The sequence below is a fragment of the Sarcophilus harrisii genome, chromosome 5, assembly GCF_902635505.1.
Source record: "Sarcophilus harrisii chromosome 5, mSarHar1.11, whole genome shotgun sequence".
Taxonomy (NCBI): domain Eukaryota; kingdom Metazoa; phylum Chordata; class Mammalia; order Dasyuromorphia; family Dasyuridae; genus Sarcophilus; species Sarcophilus harrisii.
The window spans coordinates 39,648,686-39,670,629 of NC_045430.1; the positions used below are offsets into that span (position 1 = coordinate 39,648,686).

The following is a 21,944-nucleotide window of genomic DNA, read 5'->3' on the forward strand; positions in this document are numbered from 1 at the left end:
GTAGCTAATCATCACTGTAATTCTTGATGAACTGTGTTACTTCCATATAGGAGTATTTTCTAAATCTCAATAAATTTATAATTTGGGCCTTCCCTATTTGAAAAGTATTTGAATTCTCTCTCCCACTTATTGCATAAATGTCATTAGTTAAACAAATGTATAGTTAACTTTTTAAGATACTTTTCCCCCCCAATATATTCCTTCTCTTTTGGATGTTGTCTGTCATCTTTTGGACCAGATCAACAGCAATAAAAAAAATTATTGACATTGAATTTAATGGTTGAATAGAAAAAAAACCCTTAATTTTGGAAAGCATTCATACAATTAGTTTTCAAGGGTAATTTAATTAGTCATTTTGAATAAATCTTTACTGTAGTATGCATATGTAGATCCTTACTACTTCTCATTTTTATTATTAAGTGCTTTATTATTATGAAGTGCTTACCATGTATCAGTAAGGAGCAGAATGGTGGTACAGCTTATAGAGCACTGGGATGAAATCAGGAAGACTGCTATTCATATGTTCAAATCTGACCTCAGAGATTTACTAGGTGGGTGACCTTAGGCAAATCACTCAAACCTTTTTGCCTCAGTTTCTCATTTGTAAAATGACTTGGAAAAGGAAATGACAAATTACTCCAATATCAAGAAAATCCTGAAATGAAGTCACAAAGAATTGGATATTACTGAAATATCTCAACAACAAATATGCCAGTGATTGGGTTAAGGATTCAAAGAAGAGGCAAAAACCATTCCCTGCCCTCAAAAAGTTTACATTCTAATAAGAGAGAAATCCACTGAAGATATAAGAGGGAGTATAATTAATACCACTCATATAGCATGCCAGTTAATATCATACTTTCAATGAAGACTAAATTCTTTGGTGACAATGCCTTTTATGTTTTTTTTCTTTTTATTATTAGCTTCTTGCACATAGTTAATACTCAGTTAAATATTTATTTTTGATATTGTAAAACTTGTAAGACAAAAGTTATTTAAGTCAGTTTTGAGAAATATAAACATGAGGCATTTTTGTTAATTATATTCAATTTTTAACAGAAGGTTGATTAATCCATTATATAAAGGGAAGAATAGTCAACTTTTAATTTTTTGATTATTTGTATTTTTAACCACTAGGTTCTTCAGTGGTATCTCAGTTGAATCATTTTGTAGAAATGCAAAGCAAGCTTCAAAATTTAGAACAGAAAAATAAAAATGCTGAGAGGACAGCGGAGCTGGCTGAAGCTGATGCCAGAGAAAAGGACAAAGAGCTTGTTGAAACACTGAAGCGACTAAAAGATTATGAAGCGGTATGGAATTTATGTTAGAGAAGAAAGAGTTCAGACAGTCTTTTTAGTTGTCTTTATATCATCTTTTTATTGTTACTGTGTTTTATTCACTTGACTTTTTTTGGAAGCTTACAGTGTAATGTTTTTAAGATGTTTTTAAAAATTGCTTTTTTTTCTTAGATATTGTGATTACCATCTAATGAAAATCTTCCTACATGTCACCTTTGCTGACCCATTGGATTATAGTTATACTTTGGGGAAATAACTATTTATAACTGCAGATTTAATTTCTAGCTTTAGCCATGTTTAAAATAAAATCAGCGCATTTTCTTAAGTCCTTGCCAATTTTATCAACATTTATTTTCATTGTAACTAGTGTTGTTTGTAAAGTTATGTTAAGAATGATTTTGGACATAATGTGTTATTTATTTAACACAGGGATTCTTAAACTTTTTCCACTCTTGACCCTTTTTTGCTTGAAAAAATTTTATGTGACCTCGGGTATATAGTATATAAAATAGGCATACAAATCAAACATTTACTGATAATGAATCATAATTTCACAACCTCTACAGTCAGATATGAGACCCCTACTTGATGTTGCAACTCAAAGTTTAAGAAGCTTAGATTTAGTGTATAAAAATAACCTTTGTTTTTGCTTTTTTCTATTTTAGAGGGTTAAGTATATCCTTGGCATCTCAATAGTGGCTGTAACAATCTGTTCTCCTGAAATATTTTCTGGGCCATTTCTTTTGTTTTTTTCCTAAGTATTTCATTTATATGACCTCTGCATTGTTTTGCTTCTAGAATTCTCTTCTTATCAAAGTCAAGGCTTTTAAATCTCTTTATTCTTTATACATAATTAGGAAATAAAAAGTAGTACAAAATCAAAGAATTAATGGTATAAACTGCCACTATGTTTTTGTAGACAATTTGAATAAAAAAACAGTGATTATGTATTTTTAAATTAGATCAGAAATTCCCATTTTAAAACTAATGTTTTTCTTCTTTTCATTCTAAAGGGACTGTATGGTCTAGAAGAAGCTGTGGCTGAAATAAAGACTTACAAGTCTCAAGTTAAAATAAGGGACCGAGAAATTGAAGCATTAACTACAGAAATGAACAAACTTGAGTTAAAGATGAATGATTTCCTTGATGAAAATGAAGATCTTCGGGAACGTCTGGGTAAAAAAAAATGTCTAAAACTTTCTTTGTGGTATAAATTGTTACTAAATATTTTGAAAAGTAAAATATTTTTAGTATAAAGCATTTAGTACAGTGTCTGGCATATAGCAAGCACTATATAAATATTATTTACAGTAATAATACATTTCTACACTAGTAGTTAGAAATTAGAAGTAAATTCACTTATTTACTAACTTCTTGGAGGCCTTGGCAGTGTTTACATCTTTTCATCAGTAAATTGCTTGGTAAAATGCTATTGACTCACAAATTTATGACGTTTACACATTTTCTTTAAAGCTTTTTCAAAGAACTATTCTATTTACATATTTGGTTCATTACAAACAATACAATTTTTTTTGTTTATGTCATCTGAAGTAAGTGTTACAATTTTATCATATTTATTTGGTATCAATGAGAAATTAGTAATTATAATTAAGTACTTTTCTGGAGAATTAGGAAAAAAATACTGTATTATAAAAATTCTTTTCAAGATATTGGAAGGAACTTAATAATCTTACATAACTCCTATCAGAACTGGAGACTCCTAATGTGTATGTCAACTTGATGGCACAATATAAAGTTTATTGAATTTGGTGTGAGGAAGAATTTAGTTCAAATCTTACCTTAGACACTTACTAGTTGTAGACTCTGGACAAATCACTTAACCTGTCTAAGCCTGAGTTTTTTTTTTTTTTTTTTTTTCTGTAAAATGGGGATAATAACAGTCCCCTTCATAAAGAGGCATTTTAAGAATAAAATGTGAAAAAAAAATAAAGTGCTTTTTAAACCTTAAAGCACTATTGTAAATGCTCATTTTAGTCATATATCCTAGACAAATGGCTATCCAGTCTCTACTCAGAGAAAACTGTAGCCCATTACACTTTTGTGGACCACTCCAATTATTAAGATCGTTTATCTCTGAAATTTGTCTCTCTGCATCTTATGGCCATTGTTTTTAGTTCTATCCCTTAGGACAATCAAAGCAATTCTAATCTTATATTTATAAACATAAAAAGGTTTATAAACATAAATATATGAAAATGGTTATAATGTGCTAACTACCCAGAACTATTTTCTTCTTACTAGCATCTTCAATTTCTGTAATCAATCCTTTAAAAATAGCTAATAAATGTTTATTCAATTGATTGGTTTTGATCCTCCTGGACATTTTAGTAACCTTCCTGTAGTTTCAGTGCAGGTATATCAGCTTGTTAAATGTGACTGGACCTGAAAAAAAGAGATTGAGAACTGTTCCAACCTGGCTAGAATACAGTAGAACTACTGTTGCCAACTTTAATCTGGATATTTTGCTTTTGTTAAAACATCCCGAGTTTACACTTAAGTTAAAATTTTAAGTTACTAAAACTTTTATTTTAAAAATATGAAATGTCTAACTATGTCCCCTCTCCATCCCATATTTTTACAATTCATTTTCTGGATACAAGTGTAGGACTTAATATTTAGTCCTTTTCTATGTAATTTTTCAGAAGTGGTTAACATCTTTTTTATTGCTTTTTTTTTAACATCTTAAATATCTTTTGGTATTGTATTAGCAGTCACTATCAACTTTCTGTTATTTGCAGATTTCATAAATATATCATATCAATCTTTATTCAAGTCATTGAAAACACTCAGGCTAAAGATGAATCCCTGCAATATTCACTAAGTATAAACCCAGTGTACTAACTATTATTATTTAGATCTGCCTTTTTAAAGAGCTTGAATCTACCTCATGATGCTGTAAATGTTTTAGCTTAACTGAAGTACCCTTTTTCCTTGAGTCCCATAACTAGAACAAATCTCATTATTTTTGCTTTTTATTTCGCTCTTGCTTTTTTCACCCCACATCCTTTCTTTTATTATAATTATTTAATGTAATTGAAAAAGCCCTGATTGTGTAGTCTGAGGATTCTGGTTCAGGGGCCTTTACAACACACTACTTAGGTGACTGAAACATCAGCATATTAATGAATAAACTGAAGTCTTTCTTTGTTGTCATCTTGCAGTTAATGAAACTAAAAGAGGTAAAGAAGTTGCAACTAAATGGAAGGCCAGAATACACATTTTCCTTAGATTGAATAGATTTGGTTTCACGTACCCAAAGAAGATAAGAAACATAATTTTATGAAACACTTGACAATCTCATCTTAGTTGACACAGTTGACTACAATCCTCTGTGGAGATAACTGTCACTTATTTCCCCAATCTCTTTTTCAGAAAAACCCAACAACAAAGAAATAGCAAGTATTTAAAGAACTTACATGATTTTCCAAACAAAGTAAACAACTTAATAGCTGGTGACATAAGTTTAAAAGTCACCACAGAGAAAGACAGGAAAAAAAACTATTGGCTTAACAAATGTATAAGAACAAACATTTGAGCACCCTATAACTTCATGCTTTACATCACAAATACTTCAAGAAGAATGTTAGAAGGTACTGGATTTGATGAACATAGAACTGTTTTCAAAAGAAAAGAAAAGAAAAAAAAATGCCTACTGCTTCCAGACAACAATAATCAGTAAATCCCTAAGGAATTAGAAAACATGATTCAACATGTTCTGAATAAATGTACACTCCTCCCTGATTTCTATCAAAGTAAACTAGGCAAATAATGTTTGTGATAGCCACTTCCATATTAAGGATAAATTTCTTTCTCTACAACCAAAATAAGTTGGATATAAGCTGTAGTGTGGATAGTCTTGAACTTGAAGTTTGACTAACTCCATCAGGAAGCTCTGGTTCATCTTTCCTTTGTATTCAACTCTCTGCCTTCATGATTTTCTGCCTTCCTTTCTCCCCTTACTCATTCCAATACAGGAAAGATTTGCTTCAGGATAAAGCAAACTTCACCAGTGCTCAAGTATGTATGAACATACTGTTTTCTCTGCACTTGGTCCTAGATTCAATTTCTTTCCATATAGTAAATTCATCTGTCAAGGATTGTTCATTGTCAAATGATCAGTAATTCTTTTCTAGAATCCACTTCTTTGAGTATTATAATTTCTTGTTATAATTTCCTATGGGCAGCAAATAGCTTCAACGGATTGTCTCCACAGGACCCCCTCAATTCTTTGCAGCTATTTTGTAACTTAGGAGATTACCCATTTTTTTAAACTGTCTTGCTAATTTAATGCAAAATCAGTGATAGTCTAGTTGTAGTACTTTATTGACATAGATTCATCTTCTACTATTAAGTCAGTGTTCCAACATTTATTTTCATCAGTAGCATATAGTGGCCAAGAGAAGTTCTAGATTCTCAGCTATATTTTTCTTGCAGGAATGCCCCAGTGCCTTGAATGTCAGAGATGGTCATCATTCCTTACATGGGTTTTTGATATATGGAACCTATAGGTTAGAGCATCTACAGTGATTTTGATATTTCTCAGACATTAATGAATGTTGAACTCATAATTGGTAAACATTGCTACATATCACTGGCTGGTTTCATCTTCTGGTGTACTTGCTTTTAATTAAGCTCCATATCCATTATTTTATCTTATCAGTGACAACCATCTGAAAGGGAAGAATTCCATTTTATAGAAAAGATGAGTCATACTATCTGTGATGTTTCTTTTGGCAAATAAAATTGCTGTCTTGTAGCTATCAGCATATTCCCCAAACTTCTACATTAATATCAGTGGATCCAAAGAGTTTGCTTGGATCTGAAAAATCCCTTACTAGTATGTGCTGATCAAATTCTTAAGGGGTTGCTCATATTTCTTATGCCCCAAATTTTTAAACAGATTAGAAGCAAATCTCATTTAAAATGTGTATATGGATTGAATTTCTTCAATATATCTGAACATAGTAAAGAATCCAAGCAAATGAAAGATGATATTTCTATCAAAAAAGAGAATGGAGGTGACTTAGTGGTTTCATATTATCTACTTTAAGTTATAAAATATTTATGAGAATGATTTCTGCATCTATCAAGGGTATGTTTATTAAAAATATCAACAGAACAACATTCTTTCTCAGTCTTCTAGACTAGAGCACATATTTATTGTCAATATAACCTTTTGTGTCTTTTAATTATTTGAAAACAGCCTTCAGCTTAATAAAACTAAAGAGAATCCTTAAAGATTTTATCTCAAGCAAGCTTCATCATTTATGACAAATTCAACTATTAGAAAATTCTATTTATTGCTTCAGTAATATACCATTGACTCTTTTAAGTGCATTACATTGTCTCAAACAAAAAAAAGTTTCCATATCATTGATATAAGTCCCTAAAACTTGCCTTTCGTAGAAGGCTTTACATTAATTACATAGTGCCCCAGAAAGCTACAAAGGACAAGCCAGTTATTTGAAAATGGTTGGATTGACCATCCACACTGGAAAAAGCAAAGTGGGTGAAGAGCACATGTTACTAAGATTGTGACATACAAGTGAATGTTGAGTTAGCTTGTCCAAATGTATTTTGGGAAAAAACATAGTTAAGATGAGAAATTGTACATGGAATTGTAAAGAGGATTGGGATGGATCTTATTTGGGAAGCTAAATAGTGCTTTCCATTATCCCAGTTGTTTGTTGCCATAGGGGTTTAACACTGGCCAAAGTTCTCTCTAATAATTTAATCTCATGAATATTACATCTTAGAATATTAGAAGAAGAAAATCAAAATTCTTGTTGACTTAACTGGTAACAGATGTTCAATAGATGTAATCAAATTTAAATCTTGAAAATTAAACTAAAATTGATCAGTGATCTCATTGATGTAGAGACTTTCTTAATAGCATAATTTATCTGTGCTTTTCCATTCTTCACAATTCTTGTCTATATCTTCCTATAAATTCATCCTAAAAAGCCTATCCAACATAGTAGAGCTGTTCCTTTCTCTTGACATCTCAATATTTTGATTGTCTCCCTGTTATATCTTATCTTTTGATAAGACCATTTTCATTTTTAATTCGATGTTCCCTTAATGATGCCCTTTACTTCAGTTCCATGTAAAAGTTCCCTATTTATTACTTTGTAGCCTGTCCACTCCCACCATGTGCCTCCATATTGTCTTCTATGTGACACTCATTTTTAATTCTTTGGAGACTGTTTTGTTCCATATCTTAGAGCCACATAATAACAATGGTAGAATACTAATATTGAAAAAAATAGTAGCTTGTTTTTGAGAATAGTTTTGGGCTGTTAATAAAGATTTACAATTTTTCAAAGACAATTCAGCTTACTCTTCTATTTAATTCTTGGCTCAGCTTGTGCTACTTGGCTGAGGAGTGACTTATGTTAAACACTGATAGCTACACTGGTAAATAATGGGGATTCTTTTCTTTTTTTTTTTAAATTTTTTATTTAATAGTCTTTTATTTCCAGGATATATGCATGGGTAACTTTACAGCATTAACAATTGCCAAACCTCTTGTTCCAATTTTTCACCTCTTACCCTCCACCCCCTCCCCCAGATGGCAGGATGACCAGTAGATGTTAAGTACATTAAAATTAAAATATTGATATGAAGTAATGTTCTTTTATCCAGAGACAAATTCAACTCACCAGAACACAGCAATGAAGATATAACTAAGTAGAAAAATGTATGAAGCTATTGAAATAGTATATGTACTTTCCTTGACAGGAAAGACTTCTTAGTAGTTTTTATACTCTTAAATTTGATCTTAGCTGAGTTGGGATATTTAATTTCAGGGCATGTAGTAGATTAAAAATGGCAGGTTAGCAAAGAGGTATGGGAGTACTCTTAGAAGTGGCCAGGCCTCCAGTATAAAAGTTGAGTTAAGGAAAAGTCAGAAAAACTCAAAATCTTGCAGAAAGCTCAGCATATTGTAGCAGTTTGCTATTTGGCCATTGGCCATTAAGTGGAAGAGGCTTTGGCCACAGGAACTTGCGATGATCTGGTATCTGGGCTACTAAATGAGAGTCCATGTTAATGAGATTACTGGTATTTCATAGGATTTTAATATGGTTTACTGTAGCCTCTCAGGGTTGTGGTTCACTGTGATAAACCTGAATTTTTGCCTTGGAACATCTGTCCTATACTGATGATCTCCTATTGGTAGAATGCCCTAGAGATTTCCATTTTGGGATAAGATTCAAGTCTTCCATTCTACATTTCCCTCTCATCTATGTTCCTGATTTATTTACCATGTTAGAAGTTTTCAGCAGAAGATATGTGAGCTGTCAACTCTATAAAAAAGTGCAGCACCATACAGCTCATAGATTTAGAGTTACAGTGGACCTTAAGGAATCATGCAGTCCAGCCTCTCATTTTGTAGATGAAATACTAAGTTCTAGAATAATTTGTCCAAGTCACATATGCTAAATATTAAAACCAGGATTGAAATGTAAAACATTTTTTAAAAACTTTGGTTTTCTGATAACTTTTATTTTGGGGGGGGGTTGTAGTAGGAATGGTAAAGGATAACATTTGTTTAAAGATTTTTGTAACACGAGCTTTGGAAGAAAACCAATTTTCTATAATAAGAGTTATGGTTAAATTTTATGTTGATATAGTGAAATATTACATAGTTAAAACCAACACATATAATGTATATAAAGAAATATGGAAAGAATTGTTAAATACTGCAAAACCAAAACCAAAATCAAATAAGAGAATGCTAGTTATACCATGTAAGACGATGAAGAAATAGGAATTAATAGACATGCACAGAATGTTAATGCTAATGTAAAGAGAGTGATTGAAGAAGTTTTGGGGCACTTTACATGATAAAATTGATTTAATTAAATGTGAATATTTGCAATGCAAAATTTGTCTATAATTATATTTAACATTTAATTTATGATTACTTTTTAAAATAAGAGGTTATATAGTGTTCAATTATATGCAGTTTTATGTACTTTAGTGGGACTCCCATTAAATGTTAATAAATACAACTTTTAAAAGTTAAAAAACTTTTAAAACTTAAAATAATTTAAAAAATTTTTTGCAAAATTTCATTTCCTTATTTAAGATATAGGAGATATAGGGTTGTAACAGTTAATTATCTTATTTATTTCTATGTCAAGTCATAATTTTTAATTCTTTATTTTAGGTCTTGATCCAAAGACAATGATTGATTTAACTGAATTTAGAAAAAACAAAAATCTAAAACAGCAACAATATCAAGCTGAAAACCAGATTCTTTTAAAAGAGGCAAGTATTATGTTTAGGAAATTCTTTTCTTTGGTTAATATAAAGTACAATATTAACAGTTCATATTTTACAGATTGAAAGTCTGGAAGAAGAAAGACTTGAACTGAAACAGAAGATTCGAAAAATGGCTCAAGATAAAGTAAAAAAATCTGGAACTTTAGGTATAGTCATTCCACATTTTTTGAAGCAGGACAGTGCATTGATATGGGGCTGAAAATTTCTTCATTGAGAAAATATTTTTTTCTTCTTAATAGTTTGTTCAGGTTCTATTAGAAGCAATAAAAATATGGTATAATTATTCAACATTTATATTATAAGAGTAGGCATAGTTCTGAAATGTAATCTAATCGCAATAGTTTTCTCAGTTTCTTCATCTATAAAATGGGAAGTTTGAACTTAGGGACTTCTGCAATACATTTAAAGCTCTAAATCTGTTATCCCATTACCCTATGTAAAAAAGACCATCTTAGCCCATACCACCTAAAGACCAAGTCTTTTAGATTTTATCATTTTTCTTAGGTATTCCCTGGTACCCTTAAGAAAATATCTAAGTTCTTTGCAAATAGCTCTGTGGTAGGTTTCCATCAAATGTCCTGCACCTTGTTCCTCTTAATCACTAACTGATTAACTTTCATGTAGAAATATTTACTTCAAATAGTATAATTAGAAACATACTTACTCTTCCAACCCATGGGAGACATGATCTTTCTCTCCCCATGAATCTCCTCATTGTTTGGGGAAGGAGTAGGGTACATAGTTATCTCATTTCTTAGAGAAGTTAAAGTAATGAAACATAATCAGCTATAGTTAAAAATGCAGGGGTAATAATCATGATTTCAAACAAAACAAAGGCAAAAATAGACCTAATTAAAAGAGATAATCAGGGAACTATTCCTAAAAGATACTACACACAATTAAGTAATATCAAATAATTTTACAGCAAGTTTCTCTGATAAATGCTTCATGTCTCAAATAGATGGAGAACTAAGTCAAATTTATAAAAGAGGCAATCCCTAGTTGATAAAATGGCCAAAGGATATGAATGGGCAGTTTTCAGAAGAATAAATCAAAGCTATCTATATGAAAAATGATTTAAATCACTATTGATTAGAGAAGTCAAGTAAAACAATTCTGAGATAAAACTTCACACCTGTTAGAAATGACAAATGCTTTTCTGGAAGGATTGAGGGAAAAGAGATATACTAATAAACTGGTAGAGTTGTGAAGTGGTCCAGCCATTCTGCAGAGTGATTTGGAACTAAGCCCAAAGAGCTATAAAACTGTGCATGCTTTTTGACTCAGTAGTACCACTATTAGATCTATATCTCAAAAAGATCAAAGAAAAAGGGGAAGAATGTGCATGAACAAAAAAGGAGGGGGGGTTGGTTTGTGGTGCCAAAGAATAAGATTTTTATTAATTAGGGAATAACTGAACAAGTAGTGAAGTGCTATTGTACTATAAAAAACATGACATGGGGACGTGGTTTCAGAAAAATATGGTAAGACATTTATGAACTGATCCAAAGTGAAATGAAAAGAACTAGGGGAACAGTAACAGCAATGTTGTAATGATGATCAATGTGAAAGATTTGATGACTACTTTGATCACTGCTTTGATACAAGGTAATTCCAAAGGACTCATAATGAAAAAAATGTTATTCATCTAGAGAGAGAACTGATGAACTCTGAATACAAATTGAAATGTAATTTTCTTACCTTAATTTTTAATTTTTGTTTTTTGTTGTTTTTGTTTTTATGCAATATGACTAATATGGAAATATGTTTTTCATGATTTCACATGTATCATTGACATCATATTCCTTGTCTTCTGGCAGTTAATGGGGGAGGGAGGGAAAAAATTTAGAACTCAAAATTTAAAAACAAAAGAATGTAAAAAAAATAATGAATTTTTAAAAAAAACCATCAATTCTAATATGTTGACATAAAGTCATAGATCATTTAGTATTTACATAGGAATGTGGTAGCACCTATAACCACTGGAGATCATGGAAACATAAACTACCTAATGTGAGTAATTTTACAATTAAGATTCTACTTTTTCTTTGCTTTTGATTTTTTTTTTATGCATTTGGTATGAACAGCTGATGACCTACATATGACTAACGTCTTTAATCAGGAACTGAGAATGGAAGAAAGAAAATCTGTGGACTCTGGAAACATTGATGAATTTAAGTTAAAGGTAAGCTCCTGGAAATGACAATTAAATAGAATTTGTAATAGATTCTGCTGAAGAGGAAAAGGAAAAATTGCTGAGACTTTTTTCCCCTTCCTTTCATTTTGTACTTTGAATATTTACTCTGTATTTTTCTATAGTTGTTAATTTTTATTGAAAAAGTGTATACTTAATGATTGAGACATGAATGAATCATTGTTTACTCTGAATCCAGATTAGAAACTCAGATAAAATAGAATCAGCATATTAGAGAGCACCATGCAGTAATCTACAGTCATAATACTCCTGAAAGAATTTTCTTAGGATAATTATCAAGAAAAATTTCTCAGATGCTTCAAAGTGGAGATTAGGCTCCTTTTGCCCATTTATTGAGTGATTATTTACTTATACAGACCAGGCAGACCATATCTGCAGTCTATAAGAAATTTAGAATCCTACATCTGTAGTCAAGAGTCAGGAAGACCCAAATGACTATTTATATTCCTTTTCTAATTACTGTCTAAAGCAAGCTTCCACAAGTCATCGGGCCCTAGAGAAAAATAGTCACATAGTGTCAATAAGTTCCTTAAATTTAATGAAGCAAGATTCTCCTCTTGCACAGAGGCTAACACTTAGCCAGAAGTCATCAATTTTTTGTCAGCTTATTTACTTTAAAACAGCTGTTATAGAAAAATCACCAACAGTTAAATCAAAGATTGAACAACTTCTTACTTCAAAAAATTTTTCTGCTGATACAAGTGATTTGAAAGATGAAGTATCAAAAGAGCATACAAGCAAAGATTTTGAAGAGTAAGGTTGAAAGTAGTCTTCATACCACAAAGTCTTGGCATAATATAGCCCCAGAAAAATTATCTCATTTAGGTCCTGTTGTATAACAACAACTGTAAAAGGAATTTGTATTTCTTAGGTCTAAGGTAAGTTTCCTTCCATCAAATGGTCTAAGGAGTGGTTTAATAAGTTTCTTCAATCTCAGATTTAACCAAGTTCAGTCTGAATATATTTTTAGAGCATTAAGTACATAAAATTTAAAAACCCCCAGCAAATTCCTTCAGGAGAAGTTGCATTTTAAAAAGTATTAACAACAAAATGTGTATTTAAAAAAGCAACATGAAATCAGTATAATTCAGTATCTTAATTGTTCATCAAATGTTCCATTAGAATTAGCTGATGTTCCAGGATTTGTTGATTTAAGGTAGTACAAAGCAGAGATGCAGAATTAAAACTTAAAGAAACATAGGAGCCAGGCAGAGTAGATAGTGTCCAAATCTGACAATTGAAACAAGAAATTGATTGGACTGATTTGTATAAACATTTCCCATTGTACTTTTTTGAGAATGGAGTGTGTGTGTGTGTGTGTGTGTGTGTATGTGTTGGGGAGAGTGGACAACAATAGGGGAATGAGTACTTTTATTTGTTAAATTTTTTTTATTATTATAGCTTTTTATTTACAAGATATATACATAGGTAATTTTTCAACATTGACAGTTGCAAATCCTTTTGTTCCAACTTTTTCCCTCCTTTCCCCACCCCTTCCCCTAGATGGCAGGTTGACCTATACAGGAATGAGTACTTTTATATTTTTTTTTAATAACCCTTGTTTGTGAACCACAATTAATGGTAAGTAATGCTTAAATGGTGAACCTTGGTGAAAAGACATATCAAATATTGTCAGTCTAAAAAATACAAATCACATTTTTGTTCATTCATTTCTTTCCCCACTGATAGAATGAACATCTTTCAAAGGAACTAAATGAAAAGGAGAGAGATTTGGAAAGGAATAGAATAGTAACAGCCAAGTTCCAAAACAAAGGTGAGTTATTTTTGAATAAAATATTATGTTTACTTCTGTTTTATTTTAGAGCAGCTTTCTTATACTTGATTTAGAATCATAAGAGAATGAATGAATAAACAAAAAACAAAAATTATTAATTAAGAGCTTATTTTCTGCTAAGCATTGTGAATGAGTTCCCATCTCAAATTACTTTTCTTCTTTGGGAAATGTTCGTCAGAACAGGATGATTTGGTCTGAAAAGCGATAGAATTGGTACATGAACAATAAGATTATTTGTGGACCCATCCTTCCTAGAGACTCTGATAATAGGAGTGATTTGATTGTTATTCTCTATGCAAGAAGTGGGAAATGGGAAATCAGAGAATAATCTGGGTAAAGATGAGAAAGGAAAACTCAGTGGTTCCACTTCTCCCAGGCATGATATCTGCCAATTCCATTTAAATGATGAGTCCAGATTAATCTGGATGCTGTAACTCATTTTGTTAGGGAGAGCATTGACTCTGAGGACAGAGACTGGGTTTAATCCCTGCTTCCTAGATGAGTTTGGTTATTTCAGCTCTCTGGGCCTGTTCCCCATCTGTAAAATGAGAGCTTTGAGCTAACTATCCTCTAAGTTCCTCTCTATTTCTGGATCTCAGATTTAAGCTGTTTCCACATTAGAACTGGACAGGTTAGAGTCCAACTTTAAGCACTTCATAGTCTCATTTTTTAGTCATTTATTACCTTAACATCTCGCCTCACAAGGTTTGTGCTATTCAAATCCTTTTTGTTGGACCTAAATCTGTTTCAGTATTCAGTAAATGAGTATTAAGTACTTATCATGTACCAATTCCTGGAGTGCAAAGGCTCCTGCTTTTAGGAAAAATACAGTCCCATGGGAGAGTCAGTGTATAATTAACTGTGTACAAACCAAGTATATATATATAAAGTGAACTGGAGATAATCAAGACAGAGACTCATCCTAGAATTAAGGGCAGTCAGGAAAGTCTCCCAATGTAAACCCCATTTTCTGGAACTGAGAAGGCTTTCCTGATCCTTTTTAATTTAGTTATTTATTTTGATTTAATTATAAATAAATAAATAATTAATTAAATTTAATAACAAACAAGTTGGTTATCTCTCCAATTAGATTGTGAACTCCTAGAGGGAAGAGCCTATCTTCAACCACAGTTTTTATCCTCAGCTCTTAACACAGTACCTGACACATAGTGGTTGCTTTATAAGTGTTTATGGATGAACTATCTAATTTTCTTTTTAAACTGTGAGATAACTAGTTAGATTTATAATGCTAATTAATCTATTTTTAAAAGTTTGTGTTTTTATTGTTATCTTTCTACTCAAATGGTAACCTTCTGTTAGCAGTTTGTGTGTTTCTACATGAAATATTCCTAATAAATCCCTAAGTTGGTAAGAACCTTAAAAGTAATCTGATTAAACTAGTGCTTGAAATAGGAATACCTTTTATAGTTTGTCAGTCTTGTTACTTAATAAACTTTGCTTAAGTTACAATAAATCTTTATCAAAATAGAACAATATATATTTAATTTCAGTAAAAGAACTTGTAGAAGAAAAAGAACAGCTTGAAGAAGGTTTGAAAGAAATATTGCAGACAATCAAGGAATTGCAGACAGAGCCTGGTATTAAAGGAGAAACACCTCTGATCATACCTAGTCTTGAAAAATTAGTTAATGTAAGTTTTCTTCATATGAATGGGTTTATTTTAGTTCCTTTAAGACTATTGCTTTTGGAAACATTTATCCTTTTGTACCTATTGATCTTGGGAAAATAGACACAAAATATGAAAACTATCACCAAGCATGTGACAATTAAATATTTGGCATATATTAATTTTAGCATTTCAAGGCATAGCAGCAATTCTCTGAACTAGTGATGTCTTTATCTCCCTCCCATCATCCCTTATTATTTCTTTAGAGACTTCCATATTCTCATGAAGGGATTTGTCTGCAGCCCAGTCGTAAGCTTTCTTAGTCTCTTCAGTTTGAAGAACATCCTTTTCCATTTTATTGTTACTTAAAGACTAGTGATCAAGCCTGAACCAATGACAGGAAAGAACTGCTTCCAAGTTGCAGGTTTTGGTGGTCAGAGTTTAGAATTTCGGTTCCTGATCCTCATCTCTGTCATCTGTCACTAACACTTAACCTCAATCTTTCCCCCTGTTGTCACTCATAGATCTTTGGCCCCATTCTTATTTTCTGGCTTCAGCCATTTCTATAGTGGGCTCTGGGCCCATAGTCTCTTCCTTTCATGTGTCATTAGTAATTGCTATGGATTTCCTGTGTCCTGATGTGCTCTTGCTGTCAGCCTCCACAACCTTATTACTTGCTCACTTCACCCTTCCACGGCTTAAGGTGGGTCATGACTTGCAGGAAATAGGCATGTAATCAAGGTGATTTCACTTGCTGCAGTTTGACTGTAGGCAGCCTTGTCTGCACCTCCTGGCTACTTCTTCCTCCTCCTCCTTCCTCCTTGTCAATGCCCGATCTCAGCCACTGTAGCTATTGTTCCATATCTTTTTTCCTCCCAACCCCAGCTACATTTTCCTTCTTCCAACCATGAAAAGAGACACTTTTGTTGCATGTGAGAGGATTCAGTCTCTCCAAAATAGGTTCTCTTGGCTGACTGTCCCCATTTCTTCTCTTCTTGACATCTCCACTATCTCTATCTTTGTCTGCTGTGAGTGTCAGTAAACAGTCCACAAGCATTTGTTAAGTACAGACTGTGTACCACATATTATGCTAAGTGCTGAGAATACAAATGCAAATACAAAGAATGGCAATCCCTGCTTTGAAGGAGCTTATGTTGTAAGGGGAGAAGGAAATCCACAAAAGAAGCTGGAATTGGGGGAGAGAGATTTAGAAGAAAGAATGTTCCCCTGCTCCAAGTCATGAAGGGGAGTCTGCAGCCTGGGGAGAAATGTCACATAACTGGTATAGGAGGTAGTTGTCTTCTATATTTGAAATATCTTAGGTAGGCATGTGTGTGTATGTATATGTTTGTGTGTGTATGTGCACATTTTATATGTGTTTTATGATAGACATTAGTATTCATTGTTGGATTGTTGAACAACATCCCATAGTCTACTGTCATAGAATTTGGTTTTGTTTTTAACATTGTTTCATGTGAGATAATGTCTATGTGTATCTATGTATACACATAATCACTCCCCCCCACATACACACTTTTACAACTTTGACATTTCAATGTCAATGACAGTACAGAATTTTTATGTGCTTAAATATGTCCAACCTAATGAAGATCATATTCCAGTAGAGTATGATACAGACGATTTAATTAATTATTCAATCATAACGTGTTATGTATATTAGAGTTCCAAAGGAAAATATTCTCTGTAATTCTAAGATTATTATACCAAGATTCTATCAGTATTTAAGTATTTATTTTCTTATTTAAAACGCATTCTTAATGTATTAGGCTCTAGATTCAAAGAATGCTGCCGGAGTTTTTGATGCAAACTTACATTTGAAAGCCCAAGTTGACCAACTTATTGGACGAAATAAAGAATTAAGAGAAGAGCTTAAAAACGCTCGAAAAGAAGCTACAGATTGCTCTCAACATTTGGCAAAAGTAAATTTAAAGGTATGCAATTTGTTAAATAAAAAGTTAATAGGAAGTTAGAGTTTGAGTTAATAAAGTTGAATTAGTATGAAAAATATATGTTTTTAATAAAAAAATAAAAATAGCCATAGTTAGGTACTTAGTGTGGTAATTTATTAAAAAAAAAAGTTGTTTCTTATTCCTACTAAGAAGTCAGAAATGACTTCTTATATATAAGAAGTTGAAATTTATTTATATAAGTTGAAATTTGTCTGTGAATGTGGGAAAAAAAAAGTGAGTTCATGTCTTCTTCTAAGTAGAAACTAAAGTATGGTTTACATACTTTACACTCTATTTGCATGCTTTCTTTCTCTGATAGGTAGGTGAGTACAAAGGGAGATGTAGAATTATAGATGTAAAGCCTGATTTTTATCTGGATAAAACATTCTTATTATAGTAATTGAATTCTAAGATTTTTTCTGGTTTGTTTTTAGGTGGAAAATCTTGAAAAAGAAATTTGTCTTTTACGTAAAGCAAAAGGATCAAATGTTGTATTCAGAGGAATTGATCTACCAGATGGAATGACACCATCTAGTGCAAATATAATTAATTCTCAAAATGAATACTTGATACATATTTTACAGGTAGTTAACTTTTTATGATTAAATCACATGATTTCTATTGTTATTTTAATCTTAGTACACCATTTGGGAATTCTTTAACTTCTTTATACAGGGATATATTATTAAGTTTTAATGTACTTTAACAAGAAGATTCAGTTCATCTGATTCAGACATATACTTGACCTTTGAGTTAGCCATAGGAGAGGGATGTAGATCTCACGATAACAAATAATTGCTGCAAAGGAACAGTAGGAACCAGAAGAGAAAGAGCTTGGAGAGCACAAAATTTGCTTGAATTCTTTTTTTGCCAGACTCAACCAGTAGGAAGAACTTTTGAAATTAAAAAAAAATTATCTTTTCTTGTCTCTTTCCATTAAAAAGGTAAGATGAAGCATCATTGAACTTCAATTTCTCTGCAGCTTACTGTGATAGTTTTGATGATTCCATTCTTCCCTAAGATGAAATAAGATAAAGTTGAACAGTATGGAAAAAGAACAGAAAGAAACTTTCCATTATTTTATTTAAGGAGTCTATTTAAAAGCCAAAGAAAATTAATCTTCACTTTCTGCTACTATTTCTTTTCACCAATTTATATTATGAAGAATTAGACTTTCTTCATTTATAATTAAGTATAACAACTTATAAAAATTGTTACATTAAAAAGAATTTATTTTTTGAGTTTCTGATTTTAGTGAGTGAAATATGATTCTACATATATTTTCATTTGAGCCTTACAACAATTTTACAGAGCTATACCTTCTGATTTAAATGTAATCAGGATAAAAGAAAGAGAGAAAGACATTTCTTGGTTAGTAAAACTGATGATTATCTGTTATTCTGATTTTGTCATTCTTATTTCCAACATAACTTTAGGAATTAGAAAATAAAGAACAAATGTTAAACAAATTAGAAGATTCACTTGAAGAATACAATAGGAAATTCTCAGTCATCCGGCATCAGCAAGGCTTGTTATATAAAGAGTATCTAAGGTACAACTGGGGAGCTTTGTAGGGGAGAGGAGGGTTTAACAAAGCATTTTAAATTAGAATCAATAAAATGTCATGTTCAGTATTTAAAATACTAATTTGCTATTTATGTGTTACTGTATTAGTTTTTTGTATATAAAAATTTTCACTTTTGTTTACTTCTAGCATGTGTTAACTATTATTAATTTAATTACAAATGTGTTATTCATAGTGAAATTAAATAAAAGTGATTCTTAAGGTAGATAACTAGCTTTGATGTATTTGTATGATCTACAAAATTTTCTGCCTACAAAAATGTGGGACATGTACACATACACATGCACACATAGATATACCCGCTCATATACACATGCATGTACATATATATAATAGTGACTACCATTAAGAGATTATTATCTTTTTTTTTTTTTTTGTAGGAAAATAGGCAGTTTTCTTCTTACTGTCTATGATGGCCATTTTAGAGAACTTTTTTTCTTCCTAATTGTTTTCTGGTCCTTTGAGGTATAAAATTTTTTCAGTAGATAAATATTTAGCTTTATACATTAAAATGGATTCAGATCATTGAAAGTCTTGTTATTTAAGGTGAAGAGTATAAATCTAACTATCTTTTTATCTTAGATCACATGTAATCTTTAAAAGTTCGGAAGTATTATGAATCATTGCTCACAATAAAAGTGATTTAATAAAAAGAAATTTTCTGTATTGTATGTCATAGCTTCTAGCATACTATTCATGGCTTTTGATAAGAATCAAATTTGTAGTGATCATCTGCTCTACCATTGCATGTCTTGGTGTTCTTTTTCCAAAATCTGTCAATCATCTATAGCCTCAGATATTGATTCATCAAACTAAATAGCTTAATAAAATACATTAGGTTTTGGTTGTTCTGCTTTTTTTTTTTTTTTTTTTTTTTAAGCGAAAAGAAAATCTGGCAAACAGAATCTGAAAAACTGAGAGAGGAAAAGAAAAAACTTGAGGATCAAATTGATCACGATGCTATAAAAGTAAAAGAATATAATGTAAGTATCACACTATTCGGAAATAACTCAACATTGCTAATGGTGGGGCCTTTATGAATGGCTTAGGGCAATAAATAACTGAAATATTTCTCCCTTTTTGTTACTCAGAACTTACTTAATGCTCTCCAGATGAATTCTGATGAGACAAAAAAGTTTCTTTCTGAAAACAGTAGGAAAGTCAGTGTCTTGCAAGTTAATGAAAAGTCCCTCATAAGGAAATATACTACTTTATTAGAAATGGAGCGGCATTTAAGAAAAGAAAACAATAAACAGAAGAATGAATTCATAGCCATGGAGGCCTCAGTGGCAGACAGAATTGGCCATTTGCAAAGGTTCAAGGTAAGCTTTTTCAGAATATTTAAGGTCTAGATTTTGGAATTTCTTGAATTTATATTAGATTTATAAGAAAGCAACAACAACAAAAAAGAAATTAAGGGAAAATTACAACTTTTTAAAACATTATCTTTATTAAAAGTTATGTAAGATTATCATTTTTAAAGAAAGATTTTATTATGGTCCTATTTGAGAAAGAGAACAATTATTTTATCCCAGTTTGAGAAAGAGAAGAAGTTTTTTAATTCCATTTACTGTATTAAAAGGATTTTGAGACTCAAAAGAGATGATTGCTTTCCTTTTTTTGTACTAGATGGGTCAAAGTCTTATAAACAATCTAGTTCTTTTGATAATCGGGAAATTTGCATGTATAATACGATTTTGGCAAGGAATAGAACAATTATAAAACCTTTCATGTAGACGACAAAAGAATTGAAATTATGCTATTTCTCGCCAATCCTGATTAAATTAGAAGTATGGTTTTTGAGGGTGTTAGGAAGAAGAGAAGGTAAATAATAAGAGATTTTTTTTTATTAAAGAAAACAATAAAAAGAGGAATGTTCTGGAGAGATTTGTATCAGTTCAAAAATAAGAGTAATGGAATTCAAAAGTAGAAAAAGAACTACAACTTTTTTTGGTATTTCTTTATTCCTCCTTCCCTAACATACCTCTTGGACTGGTTATTGCCACAAGTTTTTATTTTCCCATAGTTCCTTATTTTAAGACACCTTTTCTGTGATATTTTTCTTTTATGCTTTTTCAATCCTATTAGTACTGCTTGGTAGTATTTAGAAGTAAAGGAGAATTAGAAATATTTTTGCCATATTCTGATCATTAAAAAACTAACAATGAAGATTTATATAATTAAGACTTATTTTGGATAGGCAGGGAACTGAATCATTTTTAGACTTTGGTTTCTGTATTGAACAAAATGTAGTACCAAAAAAGAATTTACTTTTGGGTTGAGAAGATAACTTTGCTTATGGTATAAAATTGGCCTATATTCAATGCTTAGCTTAAACAAGATGGAGAGATGGACTATAGTTGTGGATTCCCAGGACTATACAGAGCTGTGTATGTAGGTAGCTTCACTTGTGTGTGTTCAGCTGTTATAAAACAACTTGACTTTTTTGTTTCTGTAAAATTTCTGACGAAGGCATTTATTGATTTTAATTGATATCCTTTTTCTCAAAATAATTTAATCTGACAGTTTATTGCAATAAGAAATATTTTTGAAAATAGTAAAATGTGCTTTGCCAGAGAATTGTTTTTATAAAAGAAGTTCAGTTAAATAAGAATTTTCTTATATATTTTGAAAATCATTCTAATCAACTTTGATTTATCACTGCATAATGTTAGTTCTTTTAAAGTGAAAACCATGTTTATCTCTAAAAGGAACAATCTTGAAATATAACATTGTTACTCTTATTTACATAGGAAACAACCACTTTCAGAATTGCAGCTCTCCAAAAACTTCTAGATAATTGTGTTCCTCTCTCAGAACTTGAATTGGCCAATAAGCAATACAATGAACTGACTGCAAAGTATAGGGACATGCTGCAAAAAGATAATATGCTTGTCCAGCGAATGAGCAGTTTGCTGTTGTTGGAGGTGAGATGGATATAGTTCTTGATTTTTGATAATTACAATGACCTTTCTGTAAGTATTTTCTATTCTTGGAAATCTCTGGAATTTTATTCCCCTGTTCTCAAGGGAATTAGTAAGGGAAATTAGCAATTCCAAGCTTATCAAGTTCAGCAAGTAGAGGAGAAAGGCAAATAGGCAAATAACCACAACATGAAACAGTATATGATCAGGGCCATAAGAG

At 31.3% G+C, this 21,944-nt stretch overlaps 1 protein-coding gene across 1 annotated transcript in view; it reads left to right on the forward strand.

Annotated features, from left to right (window-relative positions):
• The window catches only part of CEP290 (centrosomal protein 290), a 122,641-nt gene that overhangs the window by 23,048 nt on the left and 77,649 nt on the right, over window positions 1-21,944 (forward strand). Inside the window, 13 exon segments of the mRNA XM_031940152.1 lie at window positions 1,138-1,310; window positions 2,312-2,474; window positions 9,493-9,593; window positions 9,667-9,754; window positions 11,696-11,793; window positions 13,513-13,597; window positions 15,130-15,269; window positions 17,033-17,197; window positions 17,650-17,799; window positions 18,652-18,767; window positions 19,681-19,783; window positions 19,892-20,122; window positions 21,554-21,727. Of these exon segments, the coding sequence (XP_031796012.1) occupies window positions 1,138-1,310; window positions 2,312-2,474; window positions 9,493-9,593; window positions 9,667-9,754; window positions 11,696-11,793; window positions 13,513-13,597; window positions 15,130-15,269; window positions 17,033-17,197; window positions 17,650-17,799; window positions 18,652-18,767; window positions 19,681-19,783; window positions 19,892-20,122; window positions 21,554-21,727 (1,787 nt within the window).